The sequence below is a fragment of the Polychytrium aggregatum genome (genome assembly GCF_025602895.1).
Source record: "Polychytrium aggregatum strain JEL109 chromosome Unknown BJ171scaffold_13, whole genome shotgun sequence".
Classification (NCBI taxonomy): Eukaryota; Fungi; Chytridiomycota; class Chytridiomycetes; order Polychytriales; genus Polychytrium; species Polychytrium aggregatum.
Genome location: NW_026516215.1, coordinates 488,544 through 509,568, shown reverse-complemented (window position 1 = coordinate 509,568; position 21,025 = coordinate 488,544). Strand labels below are relative to the sequence as shown.

General features: G+C 57.2%; 7 protein-coding genes across 7 annotated transcripts; 1 reads left to right on the top strand and 6 right to left on the bottom strand.

Annotated features, from left to right (window-relative positions):
- Positions 1 to 721: 721 nt before the first annotated feature.
- On the bottom strand, positions 722 to 5,827 carry BJ171DRAFT_53948 (uncharacterized protein). The gene is made up of 11 exons (XM_053112915.1): positions 4,902 to 5,827; positions 4,692 to 4,782; positions 4,280 to 4,498; positions 4,052 to 4,143; positions 3,856 to 3,960; positions 3,492 to 3,749; positions 3,224 to 3,286; positions 2,762 to 3,062; positions 2,456 to 2,661; positions 2,197 to 2,296; positions 722 to 1,988 (listed from the first exon to the last, which is right to left on the bottom strand). The coding sequence occupies exons 1-11, from the start codon at positions 5,658 to 5,660 to the stop codon at positions 814 to 816; spliced, it is 3,369 nt and encodes a 1,122-aa protein (XP_052967925.1). The 5' UTR covers positions 5,661 to 5,827; the 3' UTR covers positions 722 to 813.
- A 704-nt stretch (positions 5,828 to 6,531) lies between these two features.
- BJ171DRAFT_422644 (uncharacterized protein) lies at positions 6,532 to 8,025 on the bottom strand (the record flags this gene model as incomplete). Its single annotated transcript, XM_053107557.1, has 2 exons — positions 6,532 to 7,010; positions 7,359 to 8,025. 2 exons carry the CDS (start codon positions 8,023 to 8,025, stop codon positions 6,532 to 6,534), a joined length of 1,146 nt encoding a protein of 381 aa, XP_052967924.1.
- A 1,117-nt stretch (positions 8,026 to 9,142) lies between these two features.
- On the top strand, positions 9,143 to 11,356 carry BJ171DRAFT_499881 (VIT family-domain-containing protein). The gene is made up of 5 exons (XM_053110517.1): positions 9,143 to 9,469; positions 9,741 to 9,832; positions 10,007 to 10,287; positions 10,452 to 10,484; positions 10,804 to 11,356. The coding sequence occupies exons 1-5, from the start codon at positions 9,264 to 9,266 to the stop codon at positions 11,044 to 11,046; spliced, it is 855 nt and encodes a 284-aa protein (XP_052967923.1). The 5' UTR covers positions 9,143 to 9,263; the 3' UTR covers positions 11,047 to 11,356.
- A 1,233-nt stretch (positions 11,357 to 12,589) lies between these two features.
- On the bottom strand, positions 12,590 to 13,032 carry BJ171DRAFT_53909 (uncharacterized protein). The gene has a single exon (XM_053112910.1). It carries the CDS (start codon positions 12,923 to 12,925, stop codon positions 12,704 to 12,706), a length of 222 nt encoding a protein of 73 aa, XP_052967922.1. The 5' UTR covers positions 12,926 to 13,032; the 3' UTR covers positions 12,590 to 12,703.
- Positions 12,714 to 14,077, bottom strand: BJ171DRAFT_499875 (uncharacterized protein). Its single transcript, XM_053110516.1, has 2 exons — positions 13,625 to 14,077; positions 12,714 to 13,387 (listed from the first exon to the last, which is right to left on the bottom strand). Exons 1-2 carry the CDS (start codon positions 13,989 to 13,991, stop codon positions 13,140 to 13,142), a joined length of 615 nt encoding a protein of 204 aa, XP_052967921.1. The 5' UTR covers positions 13,992 to 14,077; the 3' UTR covers positions 12,714 to 13,139.
- Positions 14,078 to 14,828: 751 nt separating this feature from the next.
- BJ171DRAFT_53864 (uncharacterized protein) lies at positions 14,829 to 15,860 on the bottom strand. Its single transcript, XM_053112900.1, has one exon. It carries the CDS (start codon positions 15,678 to 15,680, stop codon positions 14,958 to 14,960), a length of 723 nt encoding a protein of 240 aa, XP_052967920.1. The 5' UTR covers positions 15,681 to 15,860; the 3' UTR covers positions 14,829 to 14,957.
- A 3,555-nt stretch (positions 15,861 to 19,415) lies between these two features.
- Positions 19,416 to 20,806, bottom strand: BJ171DRAFT_53858 (uncharacterized protein). The gene is made up of 2 exons (XM_053112899.1): positions 20,335 to 20,806; positions 19,416 to 20,171 (listed from the first exon to the last, which is right to left on the bottom strand). Exons 1-2 carry the CDS (start codon positions 20,631 to 20,633, stop codon positions 19,601 to 19,603), a joined length of 870 nt encoding a protein of 289 aa, XP_052967919.1. The 5' UTR covers positions 20,634 to 20,806; the 3' UTR covers positions 19,416 to 19,600.
- Positions 20,807 to 21,025: the final 219 nt, after the last annotated feature.

The window sequence follows — 21,025 nt, the reverse complement described above, 5'->3', positions numbered from 1 at the left end:
CATTCATTCATTCATTCATTCATCCATTTGTCAGAACACATCTCTGGCTCGATTGTGCTTGGCAGAGAGCGCCTCCTTCCCACCCCGGCTACGTGCATACGCAGTCGCTGCCCATCCACATCGACGTTACCTTGTCGTTGCACACCACCTCAAGCACATCTTGAATGTTGTTCATGGACTGGGCATCAAATTGCAGTTTCTCGCCAATATATGCCAGCAGCTTCTTGACTCTCAACAAGCGGTTGGCGCTCAGGCGTGAGTTGCTGGGGGAGAGATGGCCCGAGACGGACAGTCAGGGTCGGGCCAACATTCCCGGGGCGGTGGACCAAAGCCAGCAGCGACGGCATCTTACCCGCTTGGCAGCTCCTGCAGACCCGAGCCCATCTGGGGGAGCAGCGAGAATGGCAGCTTGACGACTTCTCTCTGAATGGGCTTGGTCTAAATTGGGATTGGAATCGACGGTCGTCAGGTCGCTTCGTTCGCGCACGAGCTCATTTGCAGTACTTGCCACCTCTGCGGGTGCCGACTGAAATCGCTCCTGCTCCGCTTGGCGACGTACCTGTGTGACTGCATCGTGGATCCACTGGGGAAGCATCTGCGACGGTCCAATGCGGCTGCACCAGTCGCCATTCGAGGTATTGCCGCGCAGGACGTCCAGGAACCCACACGAGTCAGGCGACTCCTCCACACTCACGAGGATCTGGATGCTGGGCGGAAGCGAGAGAATCGGTGTTTCTCGGTGGTCGATGTGGTCGGCCACCTGCAAAATGCACTCGGAAAGAGGCGAGCATAGTGAAAGGAGGAGGATTCATATCAGTGAGTATTCGAGCGGTGCCCCGCAGCAACGAGACGGACCCACTGTGTTCGTACACAGCCCTGTGATCTGCTCTCAACATTGTCGGGGGGAGGCAATCCAACCTGCTCATGGGTAATGGAGGGTACGCGGCCTCTTGACGAGCTGCGAACGGGCTCAGTCAAGGAAGTGCTTCGAGGGGTGCTGCGAGCGCTGGGAATGTTGCTATCGATGCTTCTACGCAGGGCTCGATCGTGCTGGAACTGCGCCTGCGCCGATGGTTGCGCCTGCGACTTTGGTTCGTCCTCGGACCGCCTCCGCGAGCCAGCATCAGATGCATCCGTGGTTTGGGAAGGGCCACCCGCTGGCGGCTGTGATTGTGTCTGGCTCGAAGGCGGTGGGTCAGTCTGGGGTGTGGTCTTTGATGTTGGAGAGCTCTCCTCAGGAACAGGGGACGGTAGCTTCTCCTCCAGTGGCTTTGGTGTGGAGCGGGTGTCGGTGGACTGCGAGCTCTCCTTAGTCAAGCCCAGGTGCGCTGGCCCGGCTTCCTTTTGGGTGGCGAGCCCAGATCCCTTCTTGACTCGTCCACTTGACGCCGTGCGGCTGCGGATCCGGAACTTGATCTTTTGCGAGAGGCTAGACTCTTCGCCTGAGTCGCCGACCTCGTCCAAGCTCGATGCCGACGAAGAAGTCGCCTTGCGCGTCAGACTCTGTGCAAGGTTGCTGACTTTGCGCTTCAGCTTGTCCGTGGTCGACACGCTCGAGTCAGAGGCGTCCGAGACATTGCCAGATGTGTCGCTGAGTTTGTTCTTGCCTGGGCGAGCGCCAGTCGGGGTGGTTGGATTGCTGATACTGGCTTTGTCGCCGTCGGGGTTGAGAGGTTGGGTCGACACATTGAGCGTGAGCGGAGTTCGCTTGGGCTGTCGGACTGGCTCTTCACCGCCGCTCGACAGATCCGAGGCGTTGCTGTCGGTCGAGACTCGGGTGGACGGGGTAGCTGGTGCGAGCAGTTTGGTGGATGGCGGCGGAGATACGGATGCTGTATTGCAGGCAGCACCGGCCTGAGGCGAGGGTGCCAGTCCTCCTGTCGGCTGCAAGGGCTGGGCCAGAGGCGTGGGGATCGCAGGATGCGGACGGTGGTGCTCTTTGACATACGACAGGAACAGATTCGTCAGGATCCACTTGCCCAGGTTCACTAGAGTCAAAGTTCAAAGGGATACCGTAGGCGTTGACATGTCAGCGTAGTGGAGCGAAAGTGGCATATCAGAGCAATGCCGGTGGGCGAGAGAGACCACAGCAGCAGCGGCAAGATATGCGCAAAGTGTCAGTGGAGCAGTAGCGGCTCAACAACAGGAGCGTTGCGATCGAGGCAGCTTCGGCCAAATCATGGGGGTCCATTTTACCTCGATGATCTTCATCGCCAGGCACGCTGGGGATATCTACTTGGTCATCGTAGAGCTCAGCGTCAAAGCACCGTGACTCGTCTAGGTGGACGGTGAGACACTATCCGCACGAGGTCCGAGGCATGAGAAGACCAAGAGCGTTAACGATGACGGCTTTCGCACCCGTGTCAACAGCACGCCGTCCATCCTACGGCAGCCAGCGTGCTGGGCTGAGCGCCGCGTCGCCAGCCTATCCAACTGGGCTGTTCTGAATACTCACATCGTTCTTTATATCAACTGCGCACCAGCTCGGGATCCACTCGATGGTATTTTCGCGCTCGATGGCTTCTTTCAAATCCATTTGACCGAGCTGCTTGATCATCTGGCAGGTCAAGATGTCCCAAAGACACACGTCTCCAGCCGAGTTCTTGGTTACGGCATGGCGACGGCTATTCAAGAGAACGGCATCTGTAAAGTACGGCTTTCCTGTGTCGTGCATTCAGGCGGACGCCATATAAGTACAGGACGGACCGAGAGCCATTCCAGTGGCCAGGCTTGGCGGTGCGTGAGCTGATATGCTTCATACCCTGGATGGTCGAGTCTGGCATTCTCCAAACAGGCTCGATGAGGCTCTCGGCACTGTCGTTTTCGTCAAGTCCGACCATGCCGGAGGGAGCAAAGGTACCTGCCAGCCCTGTTCGGAAGCTCGCGCCATCATCGGTGCTGTAAGCAGAGCGAAGGCGCGTATCCCAGCTGGCGGCATCGTTGAAGATGACGGGATGCTGGTGGATGATGCTTGACGGAGGGATGATGATCACCTCGGGATGGTCTTCGTGGGTGGTCGGCGACGAAACCTCGACAGTGGCCACATGCAGTGGTATATCCCGCTTCGGATCGAGAAAGAAGGTTCGCCATCAGAACGGGGAATACAAGGTCGCAAGGGATACGGCCCGCATTGTGAACCGAGGCATTGGAGGTGTATACCAGAGCCCTGCCTTACAGCAACCAAATCCTCCATTGCGTCGGCTGCATACACTGCACAACTCACCCATCGATTGACTGACGACTGTGGGGTTGCCGTCCATAGATACATATCGTCGATGGCGGCGATCTGGGAGAGAAATATCCGGGACAGTCGAGTCACCACAACGGCGAGTTAGACTGTGGCACGATCGCAGACCAAGGGAGGGGGCTCGCAAAAACACAGTCTCCAGACAGCTGCTGGGTTCATGTCGACGGTGATTTGCGATCCAACCACGAGCCAGACAACAGACGTCGCCGCAAGTTGAGCCAGTGCCAGGCTATAGACAAGGTACCTTGGACACTGGTCCATTCTCCTTGCATACAGCCACGCAATCCACCAGCTCCTCTTCCGGGCCGCCAGCGCCGAGTCGGCGCCTGTTGAATTTGGTCACCAATCCATCGCGACTTCCTGCCCAGAACGTCTCGAGGTTGGGATGATTCGAGGCGAGGGCCCAGACCGATTCGGTGTGGTGGGTATACGTGACAACACAGCGGTGGGGGGCAGCGAGCGACCACAGCTTGATCGTTGTATCGCTCGAGGCCGAGAGGACCTGGATGGACGCCAGGAGTGGTGGGGTCAGAGGCAGACACATGTTCAAGAGAGAGGCACACATTCAAGAGCGGTGGATGACGGCGCAATCGAGAGCCTGGACTTACCCATCGGCCGTCGTCGCTCACAAGAATGTCTCTGATGTTGTCCGTGTGTCCAGGCAGGGCAAGCGGATTATTTCCATTGGTTCGAGGATCCCATACTCGGACAATCTGGTTGAGGTGTCCAGGCCGAGTCAGTGCAAACGCAAAATTACAGCAGTCGAGACAGAACAGTCCACCAGGTGCAGATCCAGGTGCCCACCTTGTCAGGCGCCCCCGAGACAATAACACTCCCAGAGGGATTCGTTGCCAAGGCATAGACCGAGGACTGGGGATTCGTCTCCTTGGAGATGTCTGATCAAGCAAGCAGAGACCGTCTGAGTTGCAGCTCCAGGCCAACGCCGATGAAGGCAAGAATCGGCAGCGAGCCAGCGACAATCCGAACGGAGGGGCCGACCGATGCTCTGGAGCGGGTCGTGGCAGTACTCACGGCGGAAAGTGTTCACAGCTATGCTGTTGATGGCTCCACGAGCCTCGTTCAGATCCCAAAGAACAACACAGTGGTCGAGTCCGCCCGAGACGATCCAATTCCGCTCGCGTGGGTAAGCCAGCCGCTTGACGGCGTCGGCATGAAATCCAATCCGAACGGGATCGCCGCTTGAGTGGCACGATCGAAGATAGATCAGACGGTCGTTCGAGGCCGAGATTACTGTGGATACGGCAAGAGGTGACACCGAGCGAGGGAGCATAGAGGGAAGGGACATAGAAGGAATAGACAACAAAGCCAAAGTGATGAGTCGTTACGTCTCATGGTGCGTAGATGTTGACCCAAGAGTGAGGTAGTTGGAATGCCGTCGAGAGCGGGCATCGTGTCGACATCGATCTGTTGCGAGGGGGCTTACGCTGCTGATTATCATTGCAGAGCACAATGTCGTTGACCCAGTCGCTGTGATGCTGAAACACCTGTCGATGGGTTGCTGCCGGAGGGACGTACTGATGGGAGTAGTTGTTAAATGACTTGTTAGTCCAGGGAATCATGGGCGAGGGCAGCGCCCCAACAGACCCGATCCAAAAACCATAGGGAAGCAGCTGTGTCAAATCCGTGACGGTACCATCTCGAACTTTGGCGACAGAGCCATCTTCTCGACAGCCGCAGAGGAGCCGCTCTTGGACATGGTTCTTGCCATAGGGAGCGAGGGGTCGGTGAAGGTGACGCTGCGGGTTTTGCGGAGCAGGCCGCCGTGAGTGCGAAAGCTCCATTGGTCGTCGTAGGAGCCCGAGGCCGTACGTTTCTCGAGCCCAGTCTGGGGCGAGTCGTATAGGCTACCGTGGTTCAAACGGGCCGCGGGCGAGGTGTTGATGGCCAGCGGCTGGGCCCTGTGCGATGATGGGTGAAGATGGAAGCCGGCCTCGCTGGCAATGCCGGAGATGTCGAGGGGCGGGACGGAAGCATCGTCGATTCGATCGGCGTTCTCGGGCATCAGTTCGGGCGAGTAGAAGAGGGTGTGGTCGACATTGTCGTGGAGATGCCGGGGCTGGAGGACCGACGACCGCTTTGATGATACTGAGGCGCGATGGTTCAGATTGCTCTTGGAGGTGGAGATGGAGGTGCGCATGCTCCTCTGCTGCATGGCCCGCTCACGCTCGCGCAGATTGGCCTCGGAGGCCTTGAAGTCTATGTTTAGATCCCAGGCATGGATGAGACCATCGCGACCAGCAGTGTATAGGATGCCAGAGGCAGGGTTGGAGAATGTCGGCGAGACGGGGGTGGTAAGATCGAGGGCCAGGGCATTGATGCCTCGAGAGTGGGCGTTGAGCGGGCCTGGACCAGGAATGGAATACGAGACCCGGGACTGGAGACTCTTGACCATAGCGACAGGCAGCGAGTCGGTTGGCGCGGATGTAGATGTAGATGCGGAGGTAGATGTGGATGGAGACGTGGATGCGGGCTGGATGATACAGTAGGTCAGAGTCCGGACAAGAGCGCTGGAGGGGGGCGATCCAGCAAGCCAGGCCGAGATCTGGACAGAGGAAGAACCGCCAGTCGGGCCAAGCGGGCGAGCGCAGAGGTCGACGCACAGGGACATATGTGGGGAGCGAGGGCGTCCTATTGCCATTGGGGTGGGGCGGATCAGGCCACCACCGATCGCTCTTGTCCTCGCGGATGTGATGCTCTGGACTGATCGTTGGTCTGCGTTGGTGGATCGCGATGTGTCCAAGGCGAGCCATGTTAATCATCACATCGTATCACCATCACCCGTTAACACTATACCCATTACTCCCACATGTCACTGCGGTATGTGATGGCCTGCGTCCAGCCAAGCTACACGCCTCCGAGTGAGGCCTCCAGTCGCTCTCTGGGTCAGATCGAGGGTGGACCAGAAAGCTGCCTGGTGTCGGATCGAGGGAGGATGGTCTGGGTCGTGCTGACTCTTTCCACCATCTATGGGTGCAGAACGAGTATCGATTGTAATGATAGAGTTGTCGTTTTCGAGTCATTGGGTGTTTCTCTCGGTCGATCAATATGTGCAATGGATATGAGACAGCACAATGTGTTTAGTGTGAGTAATGGATGTATTGAATGTCAAATACAACATCGCTCGGTCATTGCCACTCAATGGAAACCACTTTGCAAGTCCACTCATTGGTATCGTGGTGCCTGGGATGGGAGTGAGCGGCTTGGTTGCTCTGTTTGCATGTTCAGTATCGGAATGTGATGGTTTGGGAGTGGTACTCAGTGGATCAAGGCCACTTGCCGAGTTCCTTGAGTTTGTCGATGGCACCTTCGTAACCCTGGTCGGCGGACTTGCGATACCAGAAGACGGCGGTGTCGATGTCCTCGGGGACACCTCTGCCACCGTGGTAACAGTAGCCGAGAGCGTTTTGCCCGTATCGATTCCCTTGCTCGGCCGATTTGCGATACCACTCGACTTCCTTGGAGTGGTCCTTGTCGACGCCGTATCCCCAGCAGTAGCACATGCCGACCATCCACTGCCCGTACGAATTGTCTTGATCGGCGGATTTGCTGAGCCACTCGAATGCCTTCTCCTTGTCCTTCGATACTCCTTGGCCATAGCAGTAGCACACTCCGATCCATAGCTGGCTGTCACTGTGGCCCTCGTTGGCGAGCTGCTCAAAGATGCCGGCTGCCTCCTTCTTGTCCTTGATGTATCCGAATTCAAGGAACACACACACGGCCATCAAGTGTCTACATAGCCAGTCTCGGTCCGATCCCAGCTGGCACAGTTCGAAGAACTTCCAGGCTGCAGATGAGGACTCGATGATATTCCATCGCACTGCCAGACATTCAGCCTCTGCGAGCTTGAACTCATCCGATTCGTTCTCTCGGATAATCTTGGCACCTTGCTGTTTGTCTCGCACGGTGCCCCGGCCGAGATAGTACATCCATCCCACCATGTGAGTGGCGATGGGTTTGAGGACTGGGTCGGTGGACAGGGTGCTGACTTCCTGCCAGCGATTGAAGGCATCGACGTCGTTCTTATCGACACCACGGCCGATGAACGAGAACCAGGCTCTGAGGAATACGATATGCAGTCGACCGTCTTCACTACCCTGGTCTGCAGCCTTGGAATACCACTCGATGGCGGCATCGTAATCTTGATCGACTCCTTCGCCATTCTCGTAACAGCGACCGAGAGAGATTTGAGTCTGAGGGATTCCCCGATCTGCAAGAGTGCGATACAGTTCGACGGCCTTGGTATGGTTTCGATCGACTCCAGTGCCATCGTGATAGCATCTAGCCAGGTGGAACTGTGCGATCGTGTGGTTTGCGTTGGCAGCCCTTTGCAGATGGCGAAAGGTTTGATTATGGGTGGTCACCCGGTCAGATTCATCCGCAGACTGCTGCTTGTCGAGATCGACTTGGAGGATCCGTGCCAGGAAGTACGATGCAGCAGCGTTTCCCCGGTCTGCCTGAGCAGCGAGCCAGGATCTGTTGGCTGTGTCTTGATCATCACAATGAAGCGAGATGGCAATCTGGTCGCTTGGTGTGAGGCCGATCCTCAGTTGTCCGTCTGGATTGTACAGTCCTGCATTCTGGCACCAGCCGTGGAAGCGAGATACCTTGGAGCTCAGGAGGGGTCGGACTCTGCTGCACACTCGCAGCAGGGTTTTAATGGTGTTCAAATCGAGGGCGTGTTGGAAACCGTCGTTGCAGCAGATGATGGTGACGATGTCAGGGTCGTAATCGAGTGAGAGCTGGGCGATATCGGGCATCGACGAAGCTGTTCTGGCTTCTGCTTGCGTTTGCTGAGTGGCAGATGATACTGTGGTTGAAGCGGGCTCGTTCATGCTAGCCATGTTGACGGAGACAGGAGGGAGGAAACAGGGCGATGATGGAAGTGGACAGGAGAGAGGCAGGTCGTGGCGAAGCAAGCCAAACCCCTGGCAATTGGAGGCGGAGCAAGTCCAAGCCACACACACAATCCTGGCTCGATCCGATGGCTTGATGGCTGGACTCGTTGTTGCTCTTGTACTGCCACAGGCACTGCCACAGTCATCAAACATGAATCGATCTTGCAATCGACCGCGGCAGTCTCGTCTTCCAGGCTCAGATACAACAGCCGTTCCATCGAGTTCTGCATCAAAACCAACTGGCTCCAACCTACTACATCGAGTGCCACATCAAGCAGGACCTGGGGGTGGCCAAGGTTACCATTGCAGCGATTGTGGGCTGGTGATACATTCGGTCCACCAAGAAACGGGACAGTCACTTTCTGGCATCGACGACACAAGTCTGCTGATCTGTAGGCTCCAGTGAGCAAGCCATGCGACTGTTTCCGTCCTGGTTGGCAATCTCTGTTTCGTTGGTTTGGGAAGCATGGTCTTGAATACACTTGGTCATGATGGCAATGCGTAGGTGGGTGTACTCAGGTTCCAGAAAACAACAACTGTCCTGGCTCAAACGAGTGTGCCATTTCGTTGTGGGTTCGCTGTAGCATCAAGCATAGCATCAAGCATAGCATCAAGCATAGCATCAAGCATAGCATCAAGCATAGCATCAAGCATAGCATCAAGCATAGCACCACATCATCGCTATCATCACTATCACATCGCCGTTCACCGCTGTTCGCCATCGACGATCGTCCACGGTACCCTGCACTCGTTATTGCCTGCGTGCGATCCCTGCAACGCCGATCGTTTCCCTCCCCAGACTGCCACCGCTTCGCCTCTTCGGCCTCGGCAGCCAATGTCCTGCCCCACAGCATTCGCAATCTCCGAAATCGCTTTCCCCACTGCCTTGTCGGAGCCATTTGTCAGTCCACCCGCGCGAGGGCAACGACCGTCCTTTCGGCCTCGTGGCCAATCGCCGACGAACCACTCATGGCCCCCCCCCTTTTTTTCTCGATCATCAAAAGGCCTGACTTCCCGCTCGCTGGCAGATACTCTGTCGATCGATCTTCTCCCGCCATCTCGCCCATCTACTTTCCCCCTCCCCAGATATCCAGCCGCAAATGAGCTCCCAGCCCCTCCTCAAGGCGTCAGGATCAAGCGCACCTCCCTCGGTCACCCAAGACTACGGTTCCGCCAATGTCGCCGTCCAGATCCAAGAAGAAAGCCAGACCATCACCAGCAGCAAAGCCCCCAGCGTCTCCAGCTTCGATAGCCACATCGAGCCCCACTTTGAGGGTGCTGAGGTCCTTCGAGATATCATTGTCGGGTACGAGTCCGTTGCGTGCTGATCTGCGCTGCCTGCGGAGGCGATCATCTCAGACCGTTTCAGGCTGCCTCGGATCGTCTCGGATCGTCTCGGATCGTCGGAGCTGGGATGGATCGGCCCATTTGGTTTCCATGTCCTGCCAACTGCTGGCTTGCTCGGCCCAGGCGATCGCTTCCTGGATGTGTCCCTGCTGCAACTTGCGGCCCTCGTGTGGCTCGCTGGGTTTCTCATCCGCTCTCTCGCTTCGATCGACCTGATCGTGCTCTCTCAGACTCTCGGATGGCCTGACGGTCCCCTTTGCCCTGGCTGCCGGCCTGGCCGCCCTCGGAAACTCCCGGCTCGTCGTCCTGGCAGGCATGGCGGGTATGCTCCCTTTCCATTCCATCGTCGTCCTCGCCTGGCGTACATTTGCCCTCTGGTCCGGGCTCTGTTGGACATGCGCACACTGCGCCATTTCTCGCGCCCGCCCACGGTTGTGCTGACGTCCGCTTCTCCCACGCCGCTCTCTGCCGTCGGGCTTATGGCTGACACTGCCAGAAATCGTTGCCGGCGCCATTTCCATGGGCCTTGGTGGATGGCTCGCTGGCCGGTCCGAGATTGAGCACTACGACGCCGAGCGCAAACGCGAGCAGTTTGAAGTCAAGGAGCTCCCCGATCACGAGGAGGCTGAGATCGTTGAGATCTTTGAGCCCTACGGCCTGAGTAAGGAAGCCCTGCAGCCCCTGCTGGATGGCCTCAAGGCCGACCCCGAAAAATGGGTCGACTTTATGATGAAGTTTGAGCTCTGCCTGGAGAAGCCTGACCCCAGCCGAACCTGGGTGAGTATGGCGCTCTCGTCCGGGGTCCTGGTTTTGGCCAAGCACCAAGTGATCTGTTAACTATTGACCACGGGTGCGGCTCGGGCGGGGCCCCACCACCACTCGAGCCGCTGATGGCACTCTAACCACGATTGCCGTCATTCCCGACTTTTGATCCCGAGTAGATTTCGGCCCTGACCATTGGATCGTCCTACTTTGTAAGTGTCACGATCGGTTTGCGTCTGTGCTGTGACTGTGCTGTGACTACACTGTGACCACACTGTGACTGCACTGTGGTTGTGCTGGCCGGGTCTCCGGCTGCGGGATAGGAGCCTCGCTTGTCAGTGTCTCATCAGCATCGTGTCGACGACGAGCCATATTTCTGATCGGCGCCCGCACGTCCTCTTACTCCATTGCCGATGCCATTCACTCTCGGTTGCGGACACCATCATTGGACACAACCTGCCCAAATGCACCGCCGGTACATCCTCAACAAATCATCGCGATGCTCAAATGAACTCTCGCACTCCCCAACAGATCGGCGGCCTGGTTCCTCTGATTCCGTACATCTTGATTGCCGACTCTCAGACGGCTCTGCTGGTGTCGGTGGCCTTTACCATCTTTGTTCTGCTCGTCTTTGGATACGCCAAGGCCCGGATCCTTGGAACAGCCAAACCACTTGTGAGCGCCCTTCAAACGGCATTCATCGGCGCCCTGGCCTCAGGCGCTGCTTTCGGAGTTGCCAAAGTGATTCCGCAGCCCGAGGCAGGGTTCTTCTAGACGCCATCACCCACCGGACCCAAGCAGATATCGCTCGGGCTCTGCCATTCATGGGGCCCAATTCCTCCTCGGCACTGTCGCAACAGCAATCGTGGCAATCAGACCCCGAAGAGAGCACGGCCGGAAGCGCCCTGCGTGTGCAAAACCAATTCTGTCGTGAATGCGTGGCCCTCGATGTATCACTCGGCCATTTCTCTCAACTCGGCATATGCATCGCTGTACACTTTTTGCTGTTATTTTTGTTGTTATTGTTGTTGTTATTGTTGTTGTTGTTATTGTGAACACGAATACAGTATTTTTGAACGACCGACATGTGTCTGAGATATCCCAGAGTCGCAGGCACTGGTCGGCTCTGCCGTTGGGCATGGAGGGCTGACGCGAATGGCTCGTTTTTTTCTTTGCCTCTCGGCCCGATGCGATCGAGACCAGCCAGACTTGGATATTGGTTGCCTGTCTCGCCGTCCATCTGCCACCGGCTCTCAGTCGTCTACCCGACGCTGTCCCCGCCACCATCTCCCCCCCCCCAAGCATCCGTACCTGATCGCCACAATGTCTGCCAAACCGAAACCCACTCCGGCGTATCCATCCAAGCACGATCCCTCCCCAAAGCCCAAGGCGCCTGCGGTTGGCGATTTCGGAGCTGCCTACCAGCGCCTGCCGCCAAGACAGAAGCTCTATGTTAGCCTTGGTGAGGATGGACCGTGCATGAACAGAGGACCATGAGACTGGTGCTGCTCGAGCGTCCGGCATCGCAATGGGTGCTCCTCGGGTTTAGAAGGGCTGGACATGGTGCTCATAATGCTAAATGCCGCTGCTTTTGCCGCCTTTGGTGCTGGCGAACCGCACTTCCCTCAACACCATTTTTTTGCGTACCAACAACCGCCCTCCCCCCCCACCATACGAATGCCAACGAACGACCTGGACCCGTTGGCGGCACCCAGGACTCTTCACCTTTGCGCTCTGTGGGGTGATTGCCTCGTACAGGCTCGAGGAGGCATTTCCGGCACCCAAGCCGCAGACGGCGGCCCGGTCCAAGATCGAAGAGATCATAGACAAGGAGATCACAAGTAGTGGCAGCAGCAACAGCGGCTCTGCAAAGGCATAGGAGGCATCCCGTGTCGGCTCGATCAACGATGGCTGACTCCATTTCCAAGATTTTGATTGCGGGCCGAATGACACCGGATGTCGTGGTTCTGGGTTCGTCGGCAACCTGTCCTGGACTCCACAATACACACATCCTCATCATTCGCATCGCCATTGCTTCCCGCGAGCCATGCTGTTCCTCTCTCTGTAATCACGGCATCGGTGCAGCAGCCACAACTACGACGGACGAGCTGAGGATCGCTCACAAAATCGATCATGCGGATCCAAGATCATTGTGCACGAGAACAACGACCCATCCCTGTGGTGTGTCGAGCCTTCTGCAATCTGGTCCAGCCCACAGGTGAATTGTTGGCTCGTAGCATCTTGTGCGGGCCGCGACCATGATCAAGACTAGACTTTGACCAAAACCATGATCATCTGTCTGCCACACACTTGGACTTTTGCATCGCTGGGCGATTGTGAGGGCCAAAAGGGCGACCCACGGTCTTCACCTGGAGGTTGCCGAGCTCATCAGGCTTGATTGCAGAGGGGCCTCCGTTGGACGCAAGCTCTTTCAGAAAACATGTTCGATTGAAGTGAGACTGTGGCCCGCTGTTATTTTCTGAAATAGTGTACATACATTATAATGAATATGCCAACAAAAAGACAAGGAGGGACGGCCATCGAGCCCGACAGCAGAGCGAGGGGGGGGGAGACGACCAGCAAAAAACTGAGAAGGTGGCAGGAAACCTTCACCCAGCGCGACCAATATCAGGAGGCGGAGAAAGCGCTGCATGTATGGTGCTTAGTGGAGGGGCCGCAGAGCTAGCTCCGGGCACGACCGCACGACGATCTGGAGGACAGGTGCCGATAATCGATGCACAGTGGACATGAAGAGGGGAGGGGACAGGCAAAGGAGCCGTGGGGAGATGGATTTTGCGTGAGGATGGGTGGAGTTTGCACCGAGCAACCGACGCCAGGGAGAAAAATGGAGGTGAGAGAGTGGAGGATTAGAACAAAACAATAGCTCCGGCAACCAGAACCGAGAGGGTGGTGAGGAACGCAGCAATTGGCGGAGTGCGGGACGGAGGAGCGTCGCTGTGGGCGGCATTGACGGCACTCTGGTCGCCGCTTCCGGAGCTCTGCGACGGGGAAGGCGACGAAGTGGGAATCCAAGTCGAGAGTGGGATAGTGGCAGAGCCGATGGCGGTCGCCGAGACCATGGGGGCACTGGAAGGAGCAGTGGAGTTGGCCGGGCCTGGGGACAAGTAGGGGTAGGAAAGGACACTGTCAGTACATGTCCTGGCTCGAGAACAGAGACATTGTGGCCCGTTGGAACGGCGAGAGTGGTCGGGGCCAGTGGGCTGACCCAACGGTAACATAGGTCCCACAGCATCATAGCTCCACGGCAACATAGGCCCAACGGCAGCCCAAGTCCATCGAGACATGTGCATGCGCCGACGATTCTTGGCTCGGAGCAGAAAAACATGCGCACCTGTGTTGGGCAAAAAGTCGGCCTCGCAGTCCCAGTCGGTGATGGGCTCGTCTTCGCAGTCCCACTTGCTGGGATCCATCCACTCTTCTTCGGTGCAGTCCCAGTTGCTGGGGCTCAGTTGCATGGCTTCGGAGGGCGAGACATCGACGCATTCCTCGTCCATCTCCATGACTTCCTCGCAGTCCCACCAGCCGCTGTCGAAGGAGTTGGTGGCCTGGGACGCAGGAGCCGACCAGGTCGATGACGGAGTGTCGCGCTTCTGGACCTGGATGTTGCCGAGGTCGACAGCAATGTCGGGGTACGAAGAGGCCGACGACGAAGCGGCGAGAGCAGCCAGCAGAGTGGCAACGGCGAACGAGAGCTTCATTTTTGTCGGATTGTCGATTAGGATGGATTGGGATGGATCGATTGCAGTATCAATTGACAGACAGCAATGGCGATGGCGATGGCAAGTTAACAACAACGACGGCGACGGCGAGCGAGCACCGCGAGTTATATGCGATTTCGCGGGCCAGGAAGCCGACAGCCGGCGGCAGGGCGGCGCGTTGCCCAGGGCGTGGGAACATGGCTCTGGGATGCAGCGCCAACCCGCGCCCGCAGCGCCACGCGCGACACAGGCCCTGTGGGACGCTCTGCGCCGACAGCGCCAATGCCATCCGGCGCCGGATGTCTGACGATGCTGGTGTTGGCGCTTGGCTGTCGGTGTTGGTGTTGGTGCTGATGTTGTTGATGTTGTTGGTGTTGTTGTTGATGTTAATGTTGTAAGTGTTGTTCATGTTAATGTCGTTAATGTTAATGTCGTTAATGTCGTTAATGTCGCTCGTCTCGATCTCAGCAGCAGCGCCATCATCGACATCACACCGCAATATCGCAACAGATCCGTGTGCATCCCACGCCGCGAATGCATATCACCGATCGCCGATCGCTCGCTCTCGTCCGCCGACATCCAATACTTCCTCGGCTCGACTCGAGCCCCTTGATCGCAGTCGCCGCGCACCGTCTTCATCCGCTGACCACCAAACGCACCCAGTCGATCGCTCAACTCGTATTCGATGCAGCCGCCTTGGTGGGGCATTCATGCTGATGCGGGTCTGGAAGGCATCCCTCCCGTGCTTATGCGGTCTGTGCCGCCCTTGCTGTTGCTGCTATGCTTCGAGTTGCTGCTATGCTTCGAGTTGCTGCTATGCTTCGAGTTGCCGCTGTGTGCAATCCCAACGCCGTCCCCCGGACAAGCGGGCCTTCCTCGACCGCTCCCAGCTTATTCGCATCTGCCAGCCGGTCTGCCCGCCCCCATTCTGCCGTTACCCTCAGCGGCAAGCGGCCCACCATGTTGTCAGTCGTGAACACCATCGGTCTGAGCATTGGACAGCGGTGGCCGATCCCCCCCCCATTCCTCCATCGCAGATTCGGTGGCTGGACATGCCGCGTCGCCCATATATCGGACAACCAAACCGGAGACGCTGGCAATGCCGATGCACATCCCGCATGGCTGCGGCCGCGAGCTCCCATCTCGAGAGTGCGTCCCAGCCCTGTCCGTGCCCGAGGGACGGCTGAGATACGGGACTGGCGGGGCGGAGAGTGAGGGGATCAAGAGCAAACGTGCATCGCCTGGCCTTGTCGGTCGTTCGACCGTCTGGTGTTCGGTCGTTCGTCGACCGGCCAGGTCGGGTGTCTGCAAGTTTCGGATCCTCCCGCGGCGGATATATAACCCCCCGGTTCCCGGACAGGCGCTTCGGGAAGAAGCCATCGCTTGGTGCGGCTTCCTTCCCTCCCTCCATCTCCCAGTCGAACCAGCATTCTCTCCATCACAGCTCACCAACGGTGCTGGTCCTGTCCTTCGAGTTTTGCCAATAGCATCGCTGCAGTCTCCAAGACCACTTCTCCCCGAGACCGCATTCGCATTCGTCCCCACCCTTCGTAGCATACCAGTCCGATCAACAAGCATCCGTCTTGTCTGTTGCCACACAACAGAACCCAGCGATATTGCACGGCAACGATCCTGCAGCAACGCCAACACCCTGGGCGACAGCACCTTACATTGTCTCCCAGCCGTCATTTCGACGACCAGCCTCCATAATCGTGCAGCCAAAACCCGGTCCCCGCTACATCCCGTCCACACGAACTCTATCTCGCTTCACCTCTGCACGAACTCCATCTGATTACATTCAATCAAGTCCACCCCCCCCAAACTTCTACCCACACATCCGCTTCCCTTTCGCTCCCATATACTTCCCCCCCCCCACTTCATATCGGCCATGGCACTGCAACACGGCGAACGAGACAAGTCCGACTTTCGTCTGCTCGAGGTCCAGGAAGTGCGATCGTTTCCCAGCTTGATGCGCAACCGGTCGCACTACTCAAGTGGCTCCATCGTCATCCGCGAAGGAACGCTGCTGGTGCGGAGCGGTCAGATCGTCGGCGACATCTACAAATGGACCAAGGTTCGGGTGCAGCTGAACGAGCGTTGCGAATTCAGCGCCCAGAACGTCTCCATCAGCATGGCCGGCAAGGTCAGCCACGTCAAGTACCAGGACGAGTTCCCTGGAGTGTGCGGGCCAGTCCTGACAGTCACCATCAACAGCTCCACGGGCGAATACAAGCTCTTCCTCCGGAGCTCCTTCAATCTGTCTCGCATCAAGGAGTGGTACCAGTCCTTTCTGCTGGCAAAATCCATCTCCCAGAAGGACACCATCATTTCCCAGTACGAGGCCAAGGTCGAGACCCTCAAGCAATCCCATGCCCAGGAGGAAGAACTTCGCCGCGAGCTGCAAGTCAAGTACTCTCTCCTTTTGGATCGCTGCGAAAAGGTCGAAAAGGAACGCCAAGAGATGAAGGCCGGCGCTTTCACGCTCGAAGAGATGAATGACATTGTGGCCGTGAGTAGCCCTCCTCGCTCTCAATCTGCTGTGAAAGCCGGCTTGCTCTGCTATCGACTCGCGTACTAATCTGCCGGTCGATATCCCGCCAGGACAAGACCCGAGAACTCAACAGCCGGATCCGAGAGCTGACTGCCTTCAACGAGCATCTTGAGACATATCTGATGACACTAACCAACGGAAACGTAAGTGTGCAAACAGATGTTGCCGGGCATTGCCTATGAGGGTCCTTTGGACTACACCTGGCCCTCGAGCCATGTCAGTTCCCTCGATCGATCAATGTCCATGTTGTGTCAGGCACCAGCCTCTGCCTTGCCTGCCCGTGCTTGATGTGCATATGTGAATTCTCATCCGAACCTCCGGGGGATCTCTTCCACCACAGCTCATGCAAGCACAGCCCCCGGCATCTCGCCCACTCTCAACCCACTCTGCCATGGAGCTTGGTGCTTCGTACATGCCATACGAGGTGGGTGTCACTTGCATTCGCCCCTTGAATCGATGTGTACCAGCGACTCTGCTTCAGACAACGGCCGGGAGCCCCCATTCACACCCTCGCCCTTAACTCACGCACCAGCCCCCATCTCAACCTGGGATACCCATCGCACAGGAGCTGTGGTCAAGATACATGGATCTCAAGAGTGCCAACCTTCAGATCCAGGCCATGTATTCCCACGATGTTGCCGCCAGCAAGGTAAAGCCAATGACGTTGTGCTCTGCGACAGCCCTCCGTCACCCACCGTTTCGCACCCATGCGAGTCTACATTCGATCTGGCGATGGCCATGATGGATCACACAGCTTGTTCCCTGGCGGAAATGACCTTGCCCCATCCATCCATCCATCCATCCATCCATCCATCCCTTCCACCTTACCACATCAGCCTCAATATCTGGACACTGACACTTTCCATCTCAATTTCCAACTTGGCAGAGGCTCGACCCAGACTTCAAGCGACACTCTGTGGTCGAGGAAGACCCCGCTCGAGACCGATTTGTTCCTCTGAACCGGGTCTCGAGTGGCTCGGCCCTGCGTCCGCGACTTCCTCTGCGTCCGCGCACTCCGCCGCCGATCATCAACCGACCACACTCGCCTCCGGCGCGAGCCTTCAGCCCCGGCCCTGGTCCGCGAAAGGGCAAAAGCCTCCTGAACCCGAACTAGTAGTGACCACACACACTCCTGACCTGCCAGACTTGATTCATCGGACGACTCTGACGCCTGGATTTGAACACGAAGGGAAAGGGAGGGAAGAAGCTGGAGTAAGCAACAAGCCGCCATCTCACAGATTCATCCCACAAATCCCCATCCAACCAGGGACCTTCTTTCCCTTCTCATACAACAACCCAAAAAAAAAATGAGGGATGGGTGGTAGCAAACCTCCCAGCCCCTGCCTCAAAGTAAGAAGCCACTATTAAAGACCTCCAAGCCAAGCCAAGCCAAGCCAGCTGCTCTCTATCAGCATTGTTGCCATCACCATCACCATCACCATCACCATCACCATCACCATCACCATCACCATCACCATCACCATCCCTTCGATGTCCAATTTCATTATCCATCATTCTTTCCGAATCACCTCCGCCGCAGTCGACAAGCTGCATTGCATCTTCCCTCCCTCCACGGTGCTGATGAGCGCAACATTTCATCCTTACCTTCCTCTCACGCACGCAAAAAAAAACAAAACATTTGCATTACTCTATATCCATACAATCCAGTTGTATTTGGCCCCCCCCCCTTTCGTTCTGATTGACCTGTACTTCATGTTCGCCTTCCTTTCTTCAAGTTGCTGCTGTCGGTACCTTTGTTGTTGCCATCATTTTTGTCTCTGTTGTCGGCATTGTTAGCGTTGCTATTGTTGCATTGTTTTGTTTCTTTTTCTTCTGGTCATTGATTTGGCCATTACCCTTCTCCGCCTTGGATATGTAGACCAGACCAGAACAGCAGGCACTACTGCCCAAATACAGTTCTATCACAACGGATATCGTCCATTTTCCATTTGCATTTGTTCAAGGGAGCACTGAGTCGCTGTCAGTCCTTCGTTGCTCAAGTCTGGCTTGGTTGTACTGCCCGGCGAACGGGCAGTGCTGGAACTGTTCAAAACACTTGTGGGAACCTACGGCAGCAGGCCGCGCATTCCTTGCTCTGGATGATTATTGTGGGTGATGAGTGAGTGTTGAGCACAAAAGGCAGTAGTCATGAGAGTGTGGCATGCCTTCTTCTTCTTGTGCTCGCAGTAATCGGCATGCGTATCGTGGCCGCAGTCGATGGCTGTAGTCATACCGTCGTAGTTCATTTACAGATCAAGCGCGTTGCAGAATGCAGCGCAGCGATACGACAGGATCAGGGGTTTGATGGATGGATGAGAGCATGTGTATTCAGGGATGATGCAGAAAGTAAAACGTGGCCGCTGGCCTGGGAGTGTTGGTTCCAGAATGGGTTCCAACTGACCGTAGCAACAGCCCGAGGCCAGGGGCATGCATAAAGGTACAAATGGGGTTGCTGGGTGGACGGATGGCGAGCTGTGCTCGTGTGGCTCGAACTGACGGAGTATCAAGGGAAAGGATAGCGCCAAGATTGCTCCCCTGTGAGATTGTTATGATTGCTGATGAGGCGTAACGGTCGAGTCCAGAGGACGAGCAAAGCCGGCACTATCGTGGGTGGTTCTGTCTCGGGGATGATGAAGCATTGAGAGAAACACTCCATTGACAACGAGAAGCCATTATTAAAGTTGAACATGCACGGGCACGGTTTGGCTGTCGGCAGCTTGGCAAGGGTTCGAATCGGAAGGGTATGAATGGAAGGGTGAGGGGGCACCGCGGGTGGCTGGGAGGAGTTGCCGTGATGCTTCTATGACTATTATACTTGCGCTTGTTGTTGTTGATAATGTGGATGCATCGCAGCTCCGGGCTGGGCGATACGCTGATCGTGGCCATGGCGAGCGGCCGCCGGGGACACACTTGCAGAGCTCGGCGATTCAGATCCATCGGTGTGATTCGCATGGCAGGGCTACCCATGGCAGGGCTACCCATGACAGGCGCACCTACTGCAGCCTGAAGCACAGCTTCGGGGCAAGCACGAGATGCGAGCCAGAGGGGGCTTCGCCAGTCAGCGGAGCGATTGCTTCCGGCGGCTCAGGAAATCCAGAGCCACTGCCTGGGCGACAAGCCAGTCGAGAATCGCAAAGCCCCGGCGAAAGACCGTGAGCTTGCAGTCGGTCCGATCGAGAACAGCAATTGTGTTGTGGTTTGCATCCCGGAAAACCAAGTCCGGAAGCGACGGCAGGGTCGGCAGCGGCGGCGATGACTCCCGGTTGAGAGACTCTGAGGACGAGTGCGACGACATTGGCGACGACGACGGCGGTGACGGCGGTGGCGATACCCTCTGGGGCGACTGGACAGCCGGAAAGGCGGGCATGCTCGACGACGCCGGGGACGACGCAGACGACGATGCCGGCGACGATACAGACGACGAGGACGAGGTCGAGACTCTGGAGCTGGACGGCGCCCCGCCTGCGCTCGGATATTCAAAGGTCCAGTAGAATTCCTCGCCGGTGAGCATCGAGATGATCTTGTATTTTGGCGTCCGGACTGAGTACCCAAAGACCTTGTGCCAAAAGTTGGACGGCTGTAGCGCCGAGGCAAAGTTGGGATTGCCGGAGGGAGCGACCAGGCTGGATCTGCAGGAGGATCGGAGCAGCATCACGTCAGGCGCAGGACGAGAGAATGGAGGTCGCTGACTTGCCCCCCCCCCAGGCATCAAGCAGAGACATCCAATGACTGATGCATCCAACGACGGAGATATCTAGCGACAGAAACGTCCCCCAGCGCCCATCCACATACCGGCCGTTGATGCTCACGATCTCATACAACTTCCGGCCCGTGGGGCCATAGCGTCGCATGGTAATGAGAAAGTTGGACTTTGCCCTCGGCGGTGGCAGGCGAAAGCTGTAAGCCAGCAGGGCACCATCGGGGCCCATCACGCTCATCGTGCGGCCTCCCGAGCTCGGCAGCACAAGCTGCAGCTGGATGGACTGAGCACCGCGCGGGATCGAGATGGTGGTCCGGACGTCGTGACTCTGCGGCGGCATCTGGGCGGGATAGCGCATATGTGTTGGGGGTGGGGCCAGGAAGGTCGGCATGTCGAGCGAGCGGTGGTGTGTGAGGAGGGGTGAGGTGAGTCAGAGAGTTATATCAGAGGCAGACTGGCGGATCGGCGAGATCGATGTGATCGACGGGGCCAACGGGACGGAAAGCCTTGGCGGCAGCGTCTTATGGGGGCGACGGCGTCGGCGAAGAGCAGATCAAAGTTGGGCGACGTCGCAGAGCAGCGCAAAGGACGGAGGAATCCCCATAAGCGGCGGCCTCGGCCGATAGAGTTTTCTGCAGAGCTGCAGCTCAGAGCAGCCCTCAGCAATTAGAGTTTGCCTTTGTACCACCGAAACTCTAATTGCCGGAGCGCGAGAGTTGTGGGTGTGGATTGGCATGGATGTGGATTGGCATGGATGGAGATGTATTAGCGTGGATGGATGTG